Genomic DNA, 11,914 nt, shown 5'->3' on the forward strand with positions numbered 1-11,914 from the left:
CCTTTCGCTCTCTGTCTTGTTGACAACTCCTCCGCTGCTCGATCCCTAGAGAACAAAGCGATCATCACCTCAGAGATCAACTGTCAAAACTTGCGAGGCTCCGCCGGACCTCCTCAGCAGACCTACGCACCTTGACCCTGAAGTGAACATAACTAATAATTGCTGAGCCTAGCAAGAGAAAGTACGGCCAGCAAGTGAGGGGTTTCGATTACCTTGCCGTTCATTTGCTCGAAAGACTCCCGTCGCGTCGTTGATTTCCGACCGGACATTTCTCGTCCTTCTCATCTTCCTTCCGTTCTGTCCAGGTTGATCCTGTCGACCCCTTGTGGACCTCGTTCATATCAAGTCGCTGCGCGATTTGACTGGATTGGGGCTTCATCGCATACCTTTGCTAATCATAGCCGTTTCGCCGGCCTTTCCAATCATTTTGAGCATCAAGAAGTAGAGGTTCTTGATGTTAGTGCTTTGAAACCAGAAGTCTGACGACCTGTGCCGATTGTTGACGAAAATGCGGACCAGTCCTATTTCACAGATCACGCTGACTACGTTGAGCTTGTGGGCTTCTCATACGCTCGCTGCCGACACATTGAGTACTAATGGTCTGTCAACGTGTCTGACGGATTCGGCAATTGAAGTCAACAACCTTGATGTCACCTATACCAAATCAACAAACGAACTCATTTACAATGTCGGCGGTACGAATGCGAAAGAACAGAATGTTACTGGCTCCATCACAATCTACGCGTACGGCAATCAACTTTATTCCAAAATCTTCGATCCATGTGGCACTGAGTACTACACGGCAGCTCTTTGCCCCGTGCCGGCCGGCAGCTTCCAAGCCCAGGGACAGATGCAGGTTCCCGATTCAATCGCCAGCCAAATCCCGTCGATTGCCTTCGCCATTCCCGATTTAGATGGTCAAGTGAAGCTTGAATTGATGTCTAAGGATAACAACGATGAAGAGCTAGCTTGCATCCAGACAGAGTTGAGTAATGGCAAGACGATGCAGGTTGCAAGTGTATCTTATGCCGCTGCTGGTGTGGCAGGGGCAGCTCTGGCCGTGAGCGGGTTGTCTGCTCTAGGTGCTGCTGGTCACCCTGGAGCTTCGACATCTAGTCCTACTTTCGGCGACGTGATGACTTGGTTTCACACGATGGCCACCAACGGGATGCTCAGCGTCAATTATCCTACGGTCTATCGCAGCTTTGCTAAGAATTTCGCCTTCAGCACAGGCCTGATCCCTTGGGGCCAAATGCAAGAGTCTATAGATAATTTCCGCCGGGTCACAGGTGGAAATCTGACGGAAAACAGCTACGAGTATCTGAGGAACGCTAGTCTGGTGTATTCCAGCGGCTCTACATCGAATTCGAGCAGCAAGTCAAAACGAGCGCTTGAATGGGCTATTGGTGCTTCCCACCTGGTCGCCCGCGAGCTCACAACGTCGAATTCCACCACCACTAATAGTACCTCCAACAGTACCAGCAGCAGTGGTGGACTGCAGCATATGGTGTCGGGAATCGAGGCATATGCGGAGCAACTGACTGTGCCGCAGGGGAACACGTTTATGACCGTGCTACTTATTTTCGCAATCCTCGTTGCCGCCATCACCGTTGGAATTTTGCTTCTTAAGGTCATCCTCGAAGTGTGGGCTTTGTATGGATCTTTCCCTCAGAAGCTTTCCAACTTTCGCAAGGACTATTGGGGCCTCCTTGGGCGAACAATCACCAACTTGATCTTGATCCTATATGGAATCTGGGTGATCTGGTGTGTCTACCAACTCAGCAGCGGAGATTCCTGGGCGGCAAAGATCCTGGCTGCTGTTGCTCTGGTTGTATTCACCGCCGTGCTCTTGTTCTTCGGTATTCGCATTGCCTATTTGGCGCGGAAGTTCAAAAAATCTGAAGGTGATGCGTCTCGCCTGTACGACGATGGCGAAACCTGGCGCAAGTACAGTCTTTTCTACGATAACTACAAGAAGGATTACTGGTGGATCTTCGTGCCTGCGATTGTGTACATGTTCGCTAAAGGTTGTATCATCGCGGCAGGTGATGGTCATGGGCTTGCGCAAAGTGCCGGTCAGCTTATTGTCGAGGCGCTTATGTTGGCCATGCTGCTGTGGAATAGACCATACGTTGTCAAGTCGAGCCAGTGGATCAACACCAGCGTACAAGTGGTACGCCTTCTGTCAGTTGTCCTTGTTTTGATTTTTGTGGATGAGCTCGGTCTCTCCGAGACGACCAAGACAGTCACCGGCATTGTCCTCATCGCGGTTCAGGCTGGCTTCACGGGCATCCTGGCCATTCTGATCTGCGTTAACGCAATCCTTCTCTGCTGCCGCGAGAACCCCCATGCGAAGCGAAGAAGAGAAGCTGGTAAGACGCACTATCCCTCGAATCTCTAGGTGGAATGGAAAAAGTATGCTAATCGTCTCTTTCCTGATACAGACAAATTGAATCGCGACATGGACGACCTGACCCCCTTGGACGCCCGCGAGTCTCTCCTTATGGACAACCCTCCTCGCAAGGATTACGCCGAGATGAGCAAATTCAACTTCACCGGTCCCTACGAGCCCTACCGTGACCAGTACGATCACCCAGGACGGCAGAGTCCCACTGGAAGTATGGATCGCCTAGTCAGATCCGGATATCCCCTCGACGAGCGACACGATCGTATCGCAAGCCGGGAGAGTCGGCGGAGCCGTGACAGTCATGATGCTCCTGAAAAGCACCCTGCAACCACCCCCGGCTATGGTTTTGCCTATTAACCTCTCCAGTCAAGGCAGGTTAAGGCTTACGATTTGTTCTTACACCTTCTTCTGGCGTGAAGCCTCTTCTTTGGACATAGACCTTATTCTGTCAGTCTCCTAGAATTTAGCGCACTACTTGCTGGTGGTGATTAGCATTTGCTTTTGGGAATTTTGCTGTTCTGCCTCCGCGCTACCATTCCTTTCACATTCAGTGAGTTATCATGTGTATTAAATCATATCCAAAAAATCTGGTTTCGTCTGTTGTCATATCAAGCATCTGCTGTAGGAATTGACATCGAATGTGTCTTAATTGCCTGCGCCATCCCAAAGCGTTGAAAACTGCCGCGAAACTGAGCTGAGCTGGGCAAGTTCCTTCCTGTTCATCCGATACCGAGGCATGTACGCTTTCTGTGTACTAGGTCTACGCACAATATAGGTTCGGATGGATGATCCATCTCACGGCGGAACTCAGGTTCTTTTAACATACAGCGATGGCAAGACAGGATGGCGAGGGGAAAGGGGGGAAACAGATATCATAGCAACCCATGCCGAATTTAAAGCACAATTTTAGATTAAGTCGCATGCATACGGGCAGCGAGATGGCGAAGGGGCAAGAGATAAAGTTGGAGGAGTCAAAGAAAGGGTCGAGGAAGAGAGGCAACAATAGGCGTGGACACGGATATTTTGGAGGATGTTTTATAGCATCAAGGGCCACCGTGACTGCTGGAAGCTCGTGCCTGTCCAGATTTTCTGAGAGAGAAAACGGCAATTTCGTCACCCACGAACGGGAGGGCCGTAAGTTCACCCAAGGGAGCGGGATGACTGCAGAAAGATCCCCAGTAGAAAGAAGAAAGTGGCAACCGAGCACACATGTACAACAGCATGAAAATTAAAAAGCCAGAAAGACAGAAGAAGGCAGGTCAAATCAGCTCAACCTCGGGAATAAGGGTGGAAACCACGGTGACCTCCACGGCCTCCACCGCGATAGTTGGCACCTGGCTTGCCGGCATTCTTCGGACCCGTTGGAGCATTGGCAGGGGCGGCGCTTTGAGGTTGCGGAGTTGGACCTTATGATTCTCGAAGTCAGCAGAGCCAGACAGACAAATTCAACAGTGGGGGACATGGGAACAAAGGGGTTAGAGACATACCGCGTCCCATGCTCCCCGCGCGGGTCATGGCCTGGGGCCCGGTCGGAATGTTCGGCTGAGGTACTTCATCATACATACCTTCCCAAGAAGTCGGTCCCCCCTGCTGATAGGGAGAGAAAGCCCGGTTCTCCATGGCTCGGCGTGCCTGTTGCTGCTCGTACTTCTGCTGCTCAAAGGCAATCTGTTCTTGGGCATTGTAACCAGGTCCGCCCCGATGGCCCGAGTAAGTGCCGTTAGCGTTGGCTGCGGCCATGTTCATTCCGTTGCCGCCCCCTACCATCTGGCCGGACATGCTCCCAGAGTTGCTGCTCTGGCCTTGATTTTGCATCTGTTGCATCTGCTGCATCTGCTGCATCATGGCGGGATTCATCATGTTCGGTGCCATCGTCTGGGGGGTCGAGCTTTGTGACGGAGGGCTTAGACTTCCCTGCGGTGCCTGGCTATTACCCATTTGCATTTGCTGCATCTGTTTCATTTGCTGCATCTGTTGCATCATGGATGGATTCATCCCGCCCATGCCCATTCCTCCCATGCCTTGACCCTGAGCGGCAGCAACGGCCATCTGCTGTTGCATCAACGCAAAGTACTGCTGCATCCTCTGCCAATACTGTGCCATCATTTGAGGGGTGAGTCCACCAGCCATGCCGCCTTGGCCTTGAGCACCGGCCTGTTGCTGCGAATTGTCGCTCCCCATTGCTCCTCCGTCCCGAAAACCCTCCCTGCCACGACGGAATCGGCGGTCTTCCTCATCGCGCAAGTTGCCTCTTGGCTGAGCTTTCTTGACCTCAATTGGTTTACCTAGAATTTCCAAAGGACGCGAGAGAGCTGCTTCGACAGCCGCTTCACTGTCGAAGGTCACAAATCCAAAACCACGGGGACGGCCGGTATCCTTGTCAATCATAAGAGTGGCATCGATCACACGTCCGAACTGGGTGAAGAAGTCTCTGAAATCATGCTCATTCGCCTCTTGACTAACGCCGCCCACAAAGATCTTACTAGTCTTCTCCTGCTCGTCGCGCGGGATTGCACGCTTGGGATCAATCTGCCACATATTGGTTAGCTGTCAAGGCTATACAGAGCGCAGACGAAGACGAGTTAACAAGTAAATGTGCCCCTTACAATCTTGCCGTCTAAATAATGTTCCTTGACCATAACGGTGTTGACAGTCTTTGGGTCTCTGAACGTCAAGAATCCAAAGCCTCTGGAGCGACCAGTAGCACTATCTCGCATCACGGTGCATTCTTGCACCTCCCCAAATTGAGAAAAATAGTCTTTCAGGGACTCTAATTGAGGGCGTTAGATAACTTATGGACGGCAACAGCAGCTGCGGGCAGCCGTGGAAAAATACATACGATCCGTAGTCTCCCAATTCAAGCCACCAATGAACATTTTCCTGCTCCATGATATGGTTAGTAAACGACAGATTGCAATTGTTGAACCATTGATCACTATGAATAAACATGCAACGGGACTGAGGTCAGGTTGGAAGTTGACAAGAGGAGAAAAAAAGGTCGATAAATAGCATTAAAGATCACAACCCCGACGATGAACCGTGACAGTGGTAAGGAACGGGACAGAAGGATGTGCTTGATTTGCTGCAGTTAGATGATTCTTGATGATCCGGGCACTCGGTTAAGGGATGCTAGCTGCATTTCCTCTATGAAAGTCCAATGGCACACAGGTTGTCTTCGAACACTTGGCAAGCTATTCTTGCCGCTCGATCGTGATCATGACGGCGACACCGATTGAACCCAGTGAATCGTTGTGTATTCGAAAAGAAGGTGTAAGAGCACTGATCGGTATGGGCCATCAATACATTGCCAGGGATCTCCTTGCTTAGGACAGCCACTATGTCTCTAGTCAGGGAGCAACACTGCTTTACAGCACCATCCAGTGAGATGAAGACCAAATGAGGGAGTTTCCAGCATCGAAAAAGGTATGCGAGTGGTGTCACCACGGGTTGAGTATGTCAGGCAGATGGATTATGTCCATTTCCCCCCCTTCTTATCTGTTTGTCTGCTTGTCTGTCTGCTTGTCTGTCTGCTTGTCTGTCTGCTTGTCTGTCTGCTTGTCTGTCTGTCTGTCTGTCTGTCTGTCTGTCTGTCTGTCTGTCTGTCTGTCTGTCTGGCCAACGATCCTTTTGCCTGTATGTCTAAGCAAGTCCGAAGCTAGGTAATCTGTTTCGAAAACCTCCCCAACTAGACAGCCAAGGTCTTGTTCCTTGCTGTGCTCTATCATGATATATCGACATGCAGCTATATAGTATCGGCCGTACTATAGTCGCTCGTGACACGTCTTCGGGAAGACAGAGAACCTAGTACTGGTTCCCTGCAGTTTAAGATCGTTGCCGGATCGCTGATAGATTTCTGATCCCGAGTCTCGTAATGTGGGTATGAATTTTCGCCCGTACCAGACGTAATCCAGCTCCCGCCAACGACAGAGTCAATTTATATCATGAATCTCTTGTTTGTGGCCGGGATCTCTTTTCATTAGAAACCACGATCGACTCCAAAACAGGGGAAGCCTTTGACTGAGACGATAGAACCTGATCCTTCTGCCCACAGCGCCAAACGACCGAGATTCAATCGGGTTCCAGCACAATCCGTTACTTCGTGTTGCGGTACCGAGGTGTAGTATGCAAGAGTCCCTCACGCTTCACATGGGAAATGATCCGCACGAGCGGCAACGCCCCGACAGTGATACATCTCCTCTCAATCGGAAAGGCAAAATCGATTGCAATTTGTAACCCCATGGTTCCAAGGGCAAGGGAGGATGCACAGGTACGCATGAAACGTGATAAAGACTGATTAATGAAATTTTGACTCACCCGTCTTCTTTGATTCCCGTTCCCTGAGGCTCAGAATCGCCGGCTGGAGTTGCAGAATGATTCGCAAAACCGGCGCCTCCAATCTCTACTCCTTGGTGACGTCCAGGCTGGTGCGAATACTGGTAGGTTCCGCCCGCTTCGGTCTCAACATGGCTCTGCTCGGTGTAAAGCGGTTGATGTTCTGTGGTATGAACAGATGGAGCGGAGGCGATGGGATCTGACGCCCGTGAAAGCTCTACAAGTGATGTCGTCTGGGCTGCAGTGTCATCGGCATCGTACCTGATTGTGGAAAATGAGTGTCAGCTGGTATCCACGATTGAATTCATCGACAGGAGCATCATACAGATCGGCGAAAAGGTCTTCTTCAACATCCTCGGGTTCCGCCATGTCTGCTCCGTGACTGAGTAAACTGGATGAAACACGAGAAGGCGAAAGATTGAGGACGACTGGACGATAAGAATCAGAAACGGCTAGAGAGGATAAATTGGGCTAAAGGAGAGCCAACTGTACTCAGCCGAGAGAGCAGGGCAGTGTGTGGGCTGCTACCGAGGTCAAAAGTCTTGTATCGGGAGAAGAAAAAGTGATGGAAGGGATAGGAAAAAAAAGACGAGAGAGTATGTGTGGTGGGAGAGATGAGGGTGGAGAAGGAATTAAGAACAAGGGCAAGGACGAAGGAGTCGTAGATGAAGGAAGAGAAAGAAGGAGAAGGAGGAGAAGAGATGAAAGCAGGAGCGGAGGTTGAATTGAGGCGAGAGAGCGAGGAGATACGACAGACTATGGTATGTAAGAAACCATCCGTAATGTATGTACAGTACTGTATGTACGTAATCTTAGTACAGTACCACCGCTGACTGAGCGGCCATGACGAAACGAAGCTCAGCTTCTCTCGCATCCCCAACCATCAAGATTTACTCTTGTTTGTTTTCGGATTCTTGGATTCGTTGGGCCCCTGGGGATGTTGTATTAATATCCACATAGAAGATAGGACGAAATCATCGACACAGGACATCATGTTCTCATTCAATGCCGCAGCATAAATCCACGTGCCGTGATACTTCTCTCCCCGCACTCCCCCGTCTTAGCTTTCTGTCTACCACTCCCTCCCTCCCTCCCTCTCTCTCTTTCTCTCTCTCTCTCTCTCTGTTTCCTTCACACACACTCTCTGGCTCGCTCTCGCTCTCTTTCCCCCCTCTCCGCCTTTTGTGGTTTTCTCTCTTTCTTTCTCTCTCGGTAGCCGATGATTTAATCAAACAATTTGTTACCTCCGGACGAGTAGCTTGACGCAATGGCTACGAAGAAAGCCCAACAGCAGGTAAGTCAGCTTGATGCGCTATGCAGCTCCCTTCTCCTCAGTCTTCTTCCTAAGCAGCTGGGTTGCTAATTCAATCGCTCGGTTCATTCACCGATAGGAGATGGTTCAGGTTGGTTCGTACCTCTTCATTACCCCACGTTTATCTCGCATACGAGATCACACAACTGATCCATCTCCCCTGTCGGCATCACAGATCGCACCGAGTATGTTAGCCCCGCGTTTGAGTCGCCAAGTCTCAATTTATTGAAGCGATTGAACCCGTTCCTCCCACCAATACATAGAGGTCTTGCTAACTGGCCGGAGAAGAAGGAACAATTCACCTTTTTGGAAGGCTAGGTCGGTGTCCCATAATCAGACCTCGTCCAGAACTCCGGATTCCAACACTGTTGTTGGAGCTTCATACTCCCATGCAAATATATTATTGTTAGTCCTATGGTTGCTTAGTTGAATTGCCCTCGATCCCTGGTGATTGACGCAAGGATTCTCTACAGAGGAGGACCCCAGCCGCATGCTCGTCCACGAACACCGCCTCCAGTGACTTCCACCAATCCACCGCATGACACTTTGTCTCCACACCGGCCGGGTGTATGGATATCATCTCCTCGTACCTCATACTCTGTTATCATGAACGGAGGGTTGGAAGCTTGGGAAAGTTATCGGACGAACGAACGAGAAGAAGATGAGGAGGAGGACGATGGCGATGATGACGGGGATATTGCTTACGATGATGATGAGGACGAGTTTGGTCTCCCGAGCCTTACAAGCATGCGAAGAAAGCAGAATCGAGCCACTGCTCCAATTCAACCCAGTACTATTGATCCGGACAGCGAAATAGGAAAACATGAGACCCTCGGTGTTGGACTTGGTAACAACCGGCAACGAGCCAATAGTTCCGACATCGCAGAGGAGCGTGGCGTGTCATTTTATCCTACAGCCAAGAAAAGAGAGGGTAAAATCTTACGTCCTCAGTACAAGGAAATCTTGAGAGGTTGGTGGCGGCCCACGCGCAGACAACTCACTACCAGTGCTGATCTGGATTCTAGACCCTGCGCACGCCCTCAATCTTATAGATCATGCGCCACCACCCAAAAATGCGTCCCCTAAAGAAATGGATACATATTCGAGCCGCATTTCAAGAATCAACAAATTCAAACGTTTGCTACAGACAAGCACTGTCCCTCTTGCGGAACTAAGGAATCTGGCTTGGTCAGGTGTTCCAGAAGAAGTGCGAGCAATGACTTGGCAATTACTACTAGGGTACTTGCCGACAAACAGTGAACGGCGCATTTCCACCCTTGAAAGAAAACGCAAGGAGTACTTGGACGGAGTTCGACAAGCGTTTGAGCGAAATGCTTCAAACTCCGGTAGTCCGCCTTCATCCGTCACAGGACGAGGTAGAGGGTTAGACGAAGCAGTCTGGCATCAGATTAGCATAGATGTTCCTCGGACTAGCCCTCACATCCAGCTTTACAGCTACGAGGCTACCCAACGCTCTCTAGAGAAGATACTCTACGTCTGGGCTATTCGTCATCCCGCCAGCGGCTATGTTCAAGGCATCAATGATCTTGTAACACCTTTTTGGCAGGTGTTTCTTGGTCTTTACGTCACCGATCTCAATGTTGAGGAAGGCATGGATCCAGGCCAATTACCCAGAAGTGTGCTGGATGCGGTAGAGGCTGATTCCTTCTGGTGTCTCACCAAACTCCTGGACGGCATCCAGGACAATTATATTTATGCGCAACCTGGCATTCACAGACAAGTTAGAGCATTGCGTGACTTGACAATGCGCATTGACTCTACGCTGGCTAAACATCTAGAGCAAGAAGGAGTGGAGTTCATGCAATTCAGTTTCCGATGGATGAACTGCCTGCTCATGCGCGAAATGAGCGTGCAAAACACAATACGAATGTGGGATACGTATATGGTACGGCATCTCCCCGGTTTCCAAGCCAATACACTTGCGATGAATTCATTAATTAAACCTGTATTCAGGCCGAAGAGCAGGGCTTCTCGCGCTTCCACCTATATGTGTGTGCGGCATTCCTTGTAAAGTGGACAGATCAGTTGGTGAAAATGGATTTCCAGGTTGGTATCCAACTGGGATAACGTACTTGTTAAGCAATCGCTAACTCGGGATAGGAGATTATGATGTTTCTACAAGCTCTGCCGACGAGAGGCTGGACTGACAAGGATATCGAACTTCTGCTAAGTGAAGCCTACATTTGGCAAAGCCTTTTTCAGGACTCTCGCGCCCATCTTCGCCCGGCTGGAGATCGGTCGCCCGAGAATGGCTTTCAATGACGGCTATCGTAAATCATTAAGTTTACCTTGAGCTCGCATACATCATGAAATCCCAAGAATGGTATGCGCATCTTTCTCACCAGCTGTGGAATTAAGTGAAATGGAAGCCTTTCTGGTTGAACGCCCACAACAACTTCAGAAAATCGTTTTCATCGCACATCCTTGCACGTTTATCTGCAAGCCCTGTTTCGTCTTCCAGTACCTGCCGAACCTTCTCTCGAACCAGCTCTCCAACCTTTCCTCTCTTCTTACGGCTTGACCGACCCTTTAGCGCCTCTTGTATACGGGCATTTTCCTGCTCTTTGAAAAAGTCCGGCACGTCATCTTCATCATCCACATCCATGACCTCTTCAACCTCATCCTCGTCATCTTCATCTTCCACATTGCCCGTGTCCATCGCATCTGCCGCGGTCTCGTCCGCTGGCCCGTCCTCGACTGGAATGTCATTTTGTGCACACCATGTCCGATAGTTAGCTTCCAGCATGTCCATCACGGTGGACTTTCCGAGAAAACTTGATCGGATTGTCTTGTTCTTCCGAACGAAAAGGATTCTCAAAAGTCCGTCCCATTCATCATAGTTGATTTGAGGTCTGGGGTTCTTGGGGACTAATCGGACTACACTGGACTCAACCAGCGGAGGGGGTTTGAAGTTATTCTTTCCAACCTTCATGATGTGGTCGATCTTAGCCCACATCTGAGCATTGACGGAGAGGCGACTGTAAAGCTTATCGCCCGGTTTGGCGAAAAGCCTCAGCGCGAATTCACGTTGAAACATTAGGATACAGACCCGAGGAGCGGGCGAGGTCGCGAGAAGTTTGAATGTGAGCGGAGAAGATATCTGATCGAAAACAGGTCAAGAATTGAATGCTAAGAGAAACTGGACACGAAAGCGCACCTGATAGGGAGTGTTGCTAATGCAAACGTCGAAGTACGGGAGTTCTGTCTTCATTACGTCTCCAAGTATAACATCAAGGCGATTCTGGGCGGGTGTGCCCTGTACACGTTTGGTGACTTCAGCAGCCATTCGAGGGTCCAACTCGACAGCAATGACTTTCTTTGCTTTTTCAAGGATCTTTACTGTCAAATTACCAGTACCTGGGCCAATTTCTAGAACAACCTGTAAAGAGAATACATATCAGAGATTTGATGTGCCTGAGCATTGGGCACGGCGAAAGCGTTACTCACATCACTTTGCTTCAGCTCAGCTTTCTCAACAATTCGTTGCGCGACACCGGGGTTCTTCAAGATATGTTGGCCAAGGTCCGTATTCATTTTGAAAATGCTGTTGGCTGCTTTAGTTTTGGCCGCAGCGTCAGCATATGGATTGGCTTTCGAAGCGCTGTTGCGCTTCTGTGGTTTGACCTTGGGCATGTTGGTGGATTTATATGGCGGTTGAGACAGTCAGACTTGCTGTCATCTAGAATGGGGATGTAACAGAAAGGCTATTGAAAGAGATTGTTGAGACCTCGGTGCAATGCTCCACTTTGTACTTCTGTTAGACAGGCTCGAACAAGGTAAAAAAAATCAAAGTGATTGCGGAGAATTCCTGATAAGATTACCGGAGCCGGAACAAAAGTAAA

The 11,914-nt window shown here is 49.9% G+C and overlaps 5 protein-coding genes across 5 annotated transcripts; 2 read left to right on the forward strand and 3 right to left on the reverse strand.

Annotated features, from left to right (window-relative positions):
* Positions 1-508: 508 nt before the first annotated feature.
* BO97DRAFT_356034 (transient receptor potential ion channel family protein) lies at positions 509-2,764 on the forward strand (the record flags this gene model as incomplete). Its single annotated transcript, XM_025692155.1, has 2 exons — positions 509-2,372; positions 2,445-2,764. The coding sequence occupies 2 exons, from the start codon at positions 509-511 to the stop codon at positions 2,762-2,764; spliced, it is 2,184 nt and encodes a 727-aa protein (XP_025546723.1).
* A 912-nt stretch (positions 2,765-3,676) lies between these two features.
* Positions 3,677-5,283, reverse strand: BO97DRAFT_418444 (heterogeneous nuclear ribonucleoprotein HRP1; the record flags this gene model as incomplete). Its single annotated transcript, XM_025696521.1, has 4 exons — positions 3,677-3,813; positions 3,895-4,936; positions 5,014-5,177; positions 5,247-5,283. The coding sequence occupies 4 exons, from the start codon at positions 5,281-5,283 to the stop codon at positions 3,677-3,679; spliced, it is 1,380 nt and encodes a 459-aa protein (XP_025546724.1).
* Positions 5,284-6,717: 1,434 nt separating this feature from the next.
* Positions 6,718-7,108, reverse strand: BO97DRAFT_356149 (uncharacterized protein; the record flags this gene model as incomplete). Its single annotated transcript, XM_025692160.1, has 2 exons — positions 6,718-7,000; positions 7,065-7,108. 2 exons carry the CDS (start codon positions 7,106-7,108, stop codon positions 6,718-6,720), a joined length of 327 nt encoding a protein of 108 aa, XP_025546725.1.
* A 774-nt stretch (positions 7,109-7,882) lies between these two features.
* Positions 7,883-10,380, forward strand: BO97DRAFT_246245 (GTPase-activating protein GYP1). The gene is made up of 8 exons (XM_025690827.1): positions 7,883-8,033; positions 8,131-8,146; positions 8,227-8,236; positions 8,337-8,456; positions 8,525-9,021; positions 9,077-9,957; positions 10,026-10,118; positions 10,173-10,380. The coding sequence occupies exons 1-8, from the start codon at positions 8,007-8,009 to the stop codon at positions 10,332-10,334; spliced, it is 1,806 nt and encodes a 601-aa protein (XP_025546726.1). The 5' UTR covers positions 7,883-8,006; the 3' UTR covers positions 10,335-10,380.
* Positions 10,380-11,914, reverse strand: BO97DRAFT_246340 (dimethyladenosine transferase). The gene is made up of 5 exons (XM_025690828.1): positions 11,894-11,914; positions 11,520-11,816; positions 11,413-11,451; positions 11,230-11,328; positions 10,380-11,172 (listed from the first exon to the last, which is right to left on the reverse strand). Exons 2-5 carry the CDS (start codon positions 11,703-11,705, stop codon positions 10,426-10,428), a joined length of 1,071 nt encoding a protein of 356 aa, XP_025546727.1. The 5' UTR covers positions 11,706-11,816; positions 11,894-11,914; the 3' UTR covers positions 10,380-10,425.

The sequence above is a fragment of the Aspergillus homomorphus genome, assembly GCF_003184865.1.
Source record: "Aspergillus homomorphus CBS 101889 unplaced genomic scaffold BO97scaffold_62, whole genome shotgun sequence".
NCBI lineage: Eukaryota > Fungi > Ascomycota > Eurotiomycetes > Eurotiales > Aspergillaceae > Aspergillus > Aspergillus homomorphus.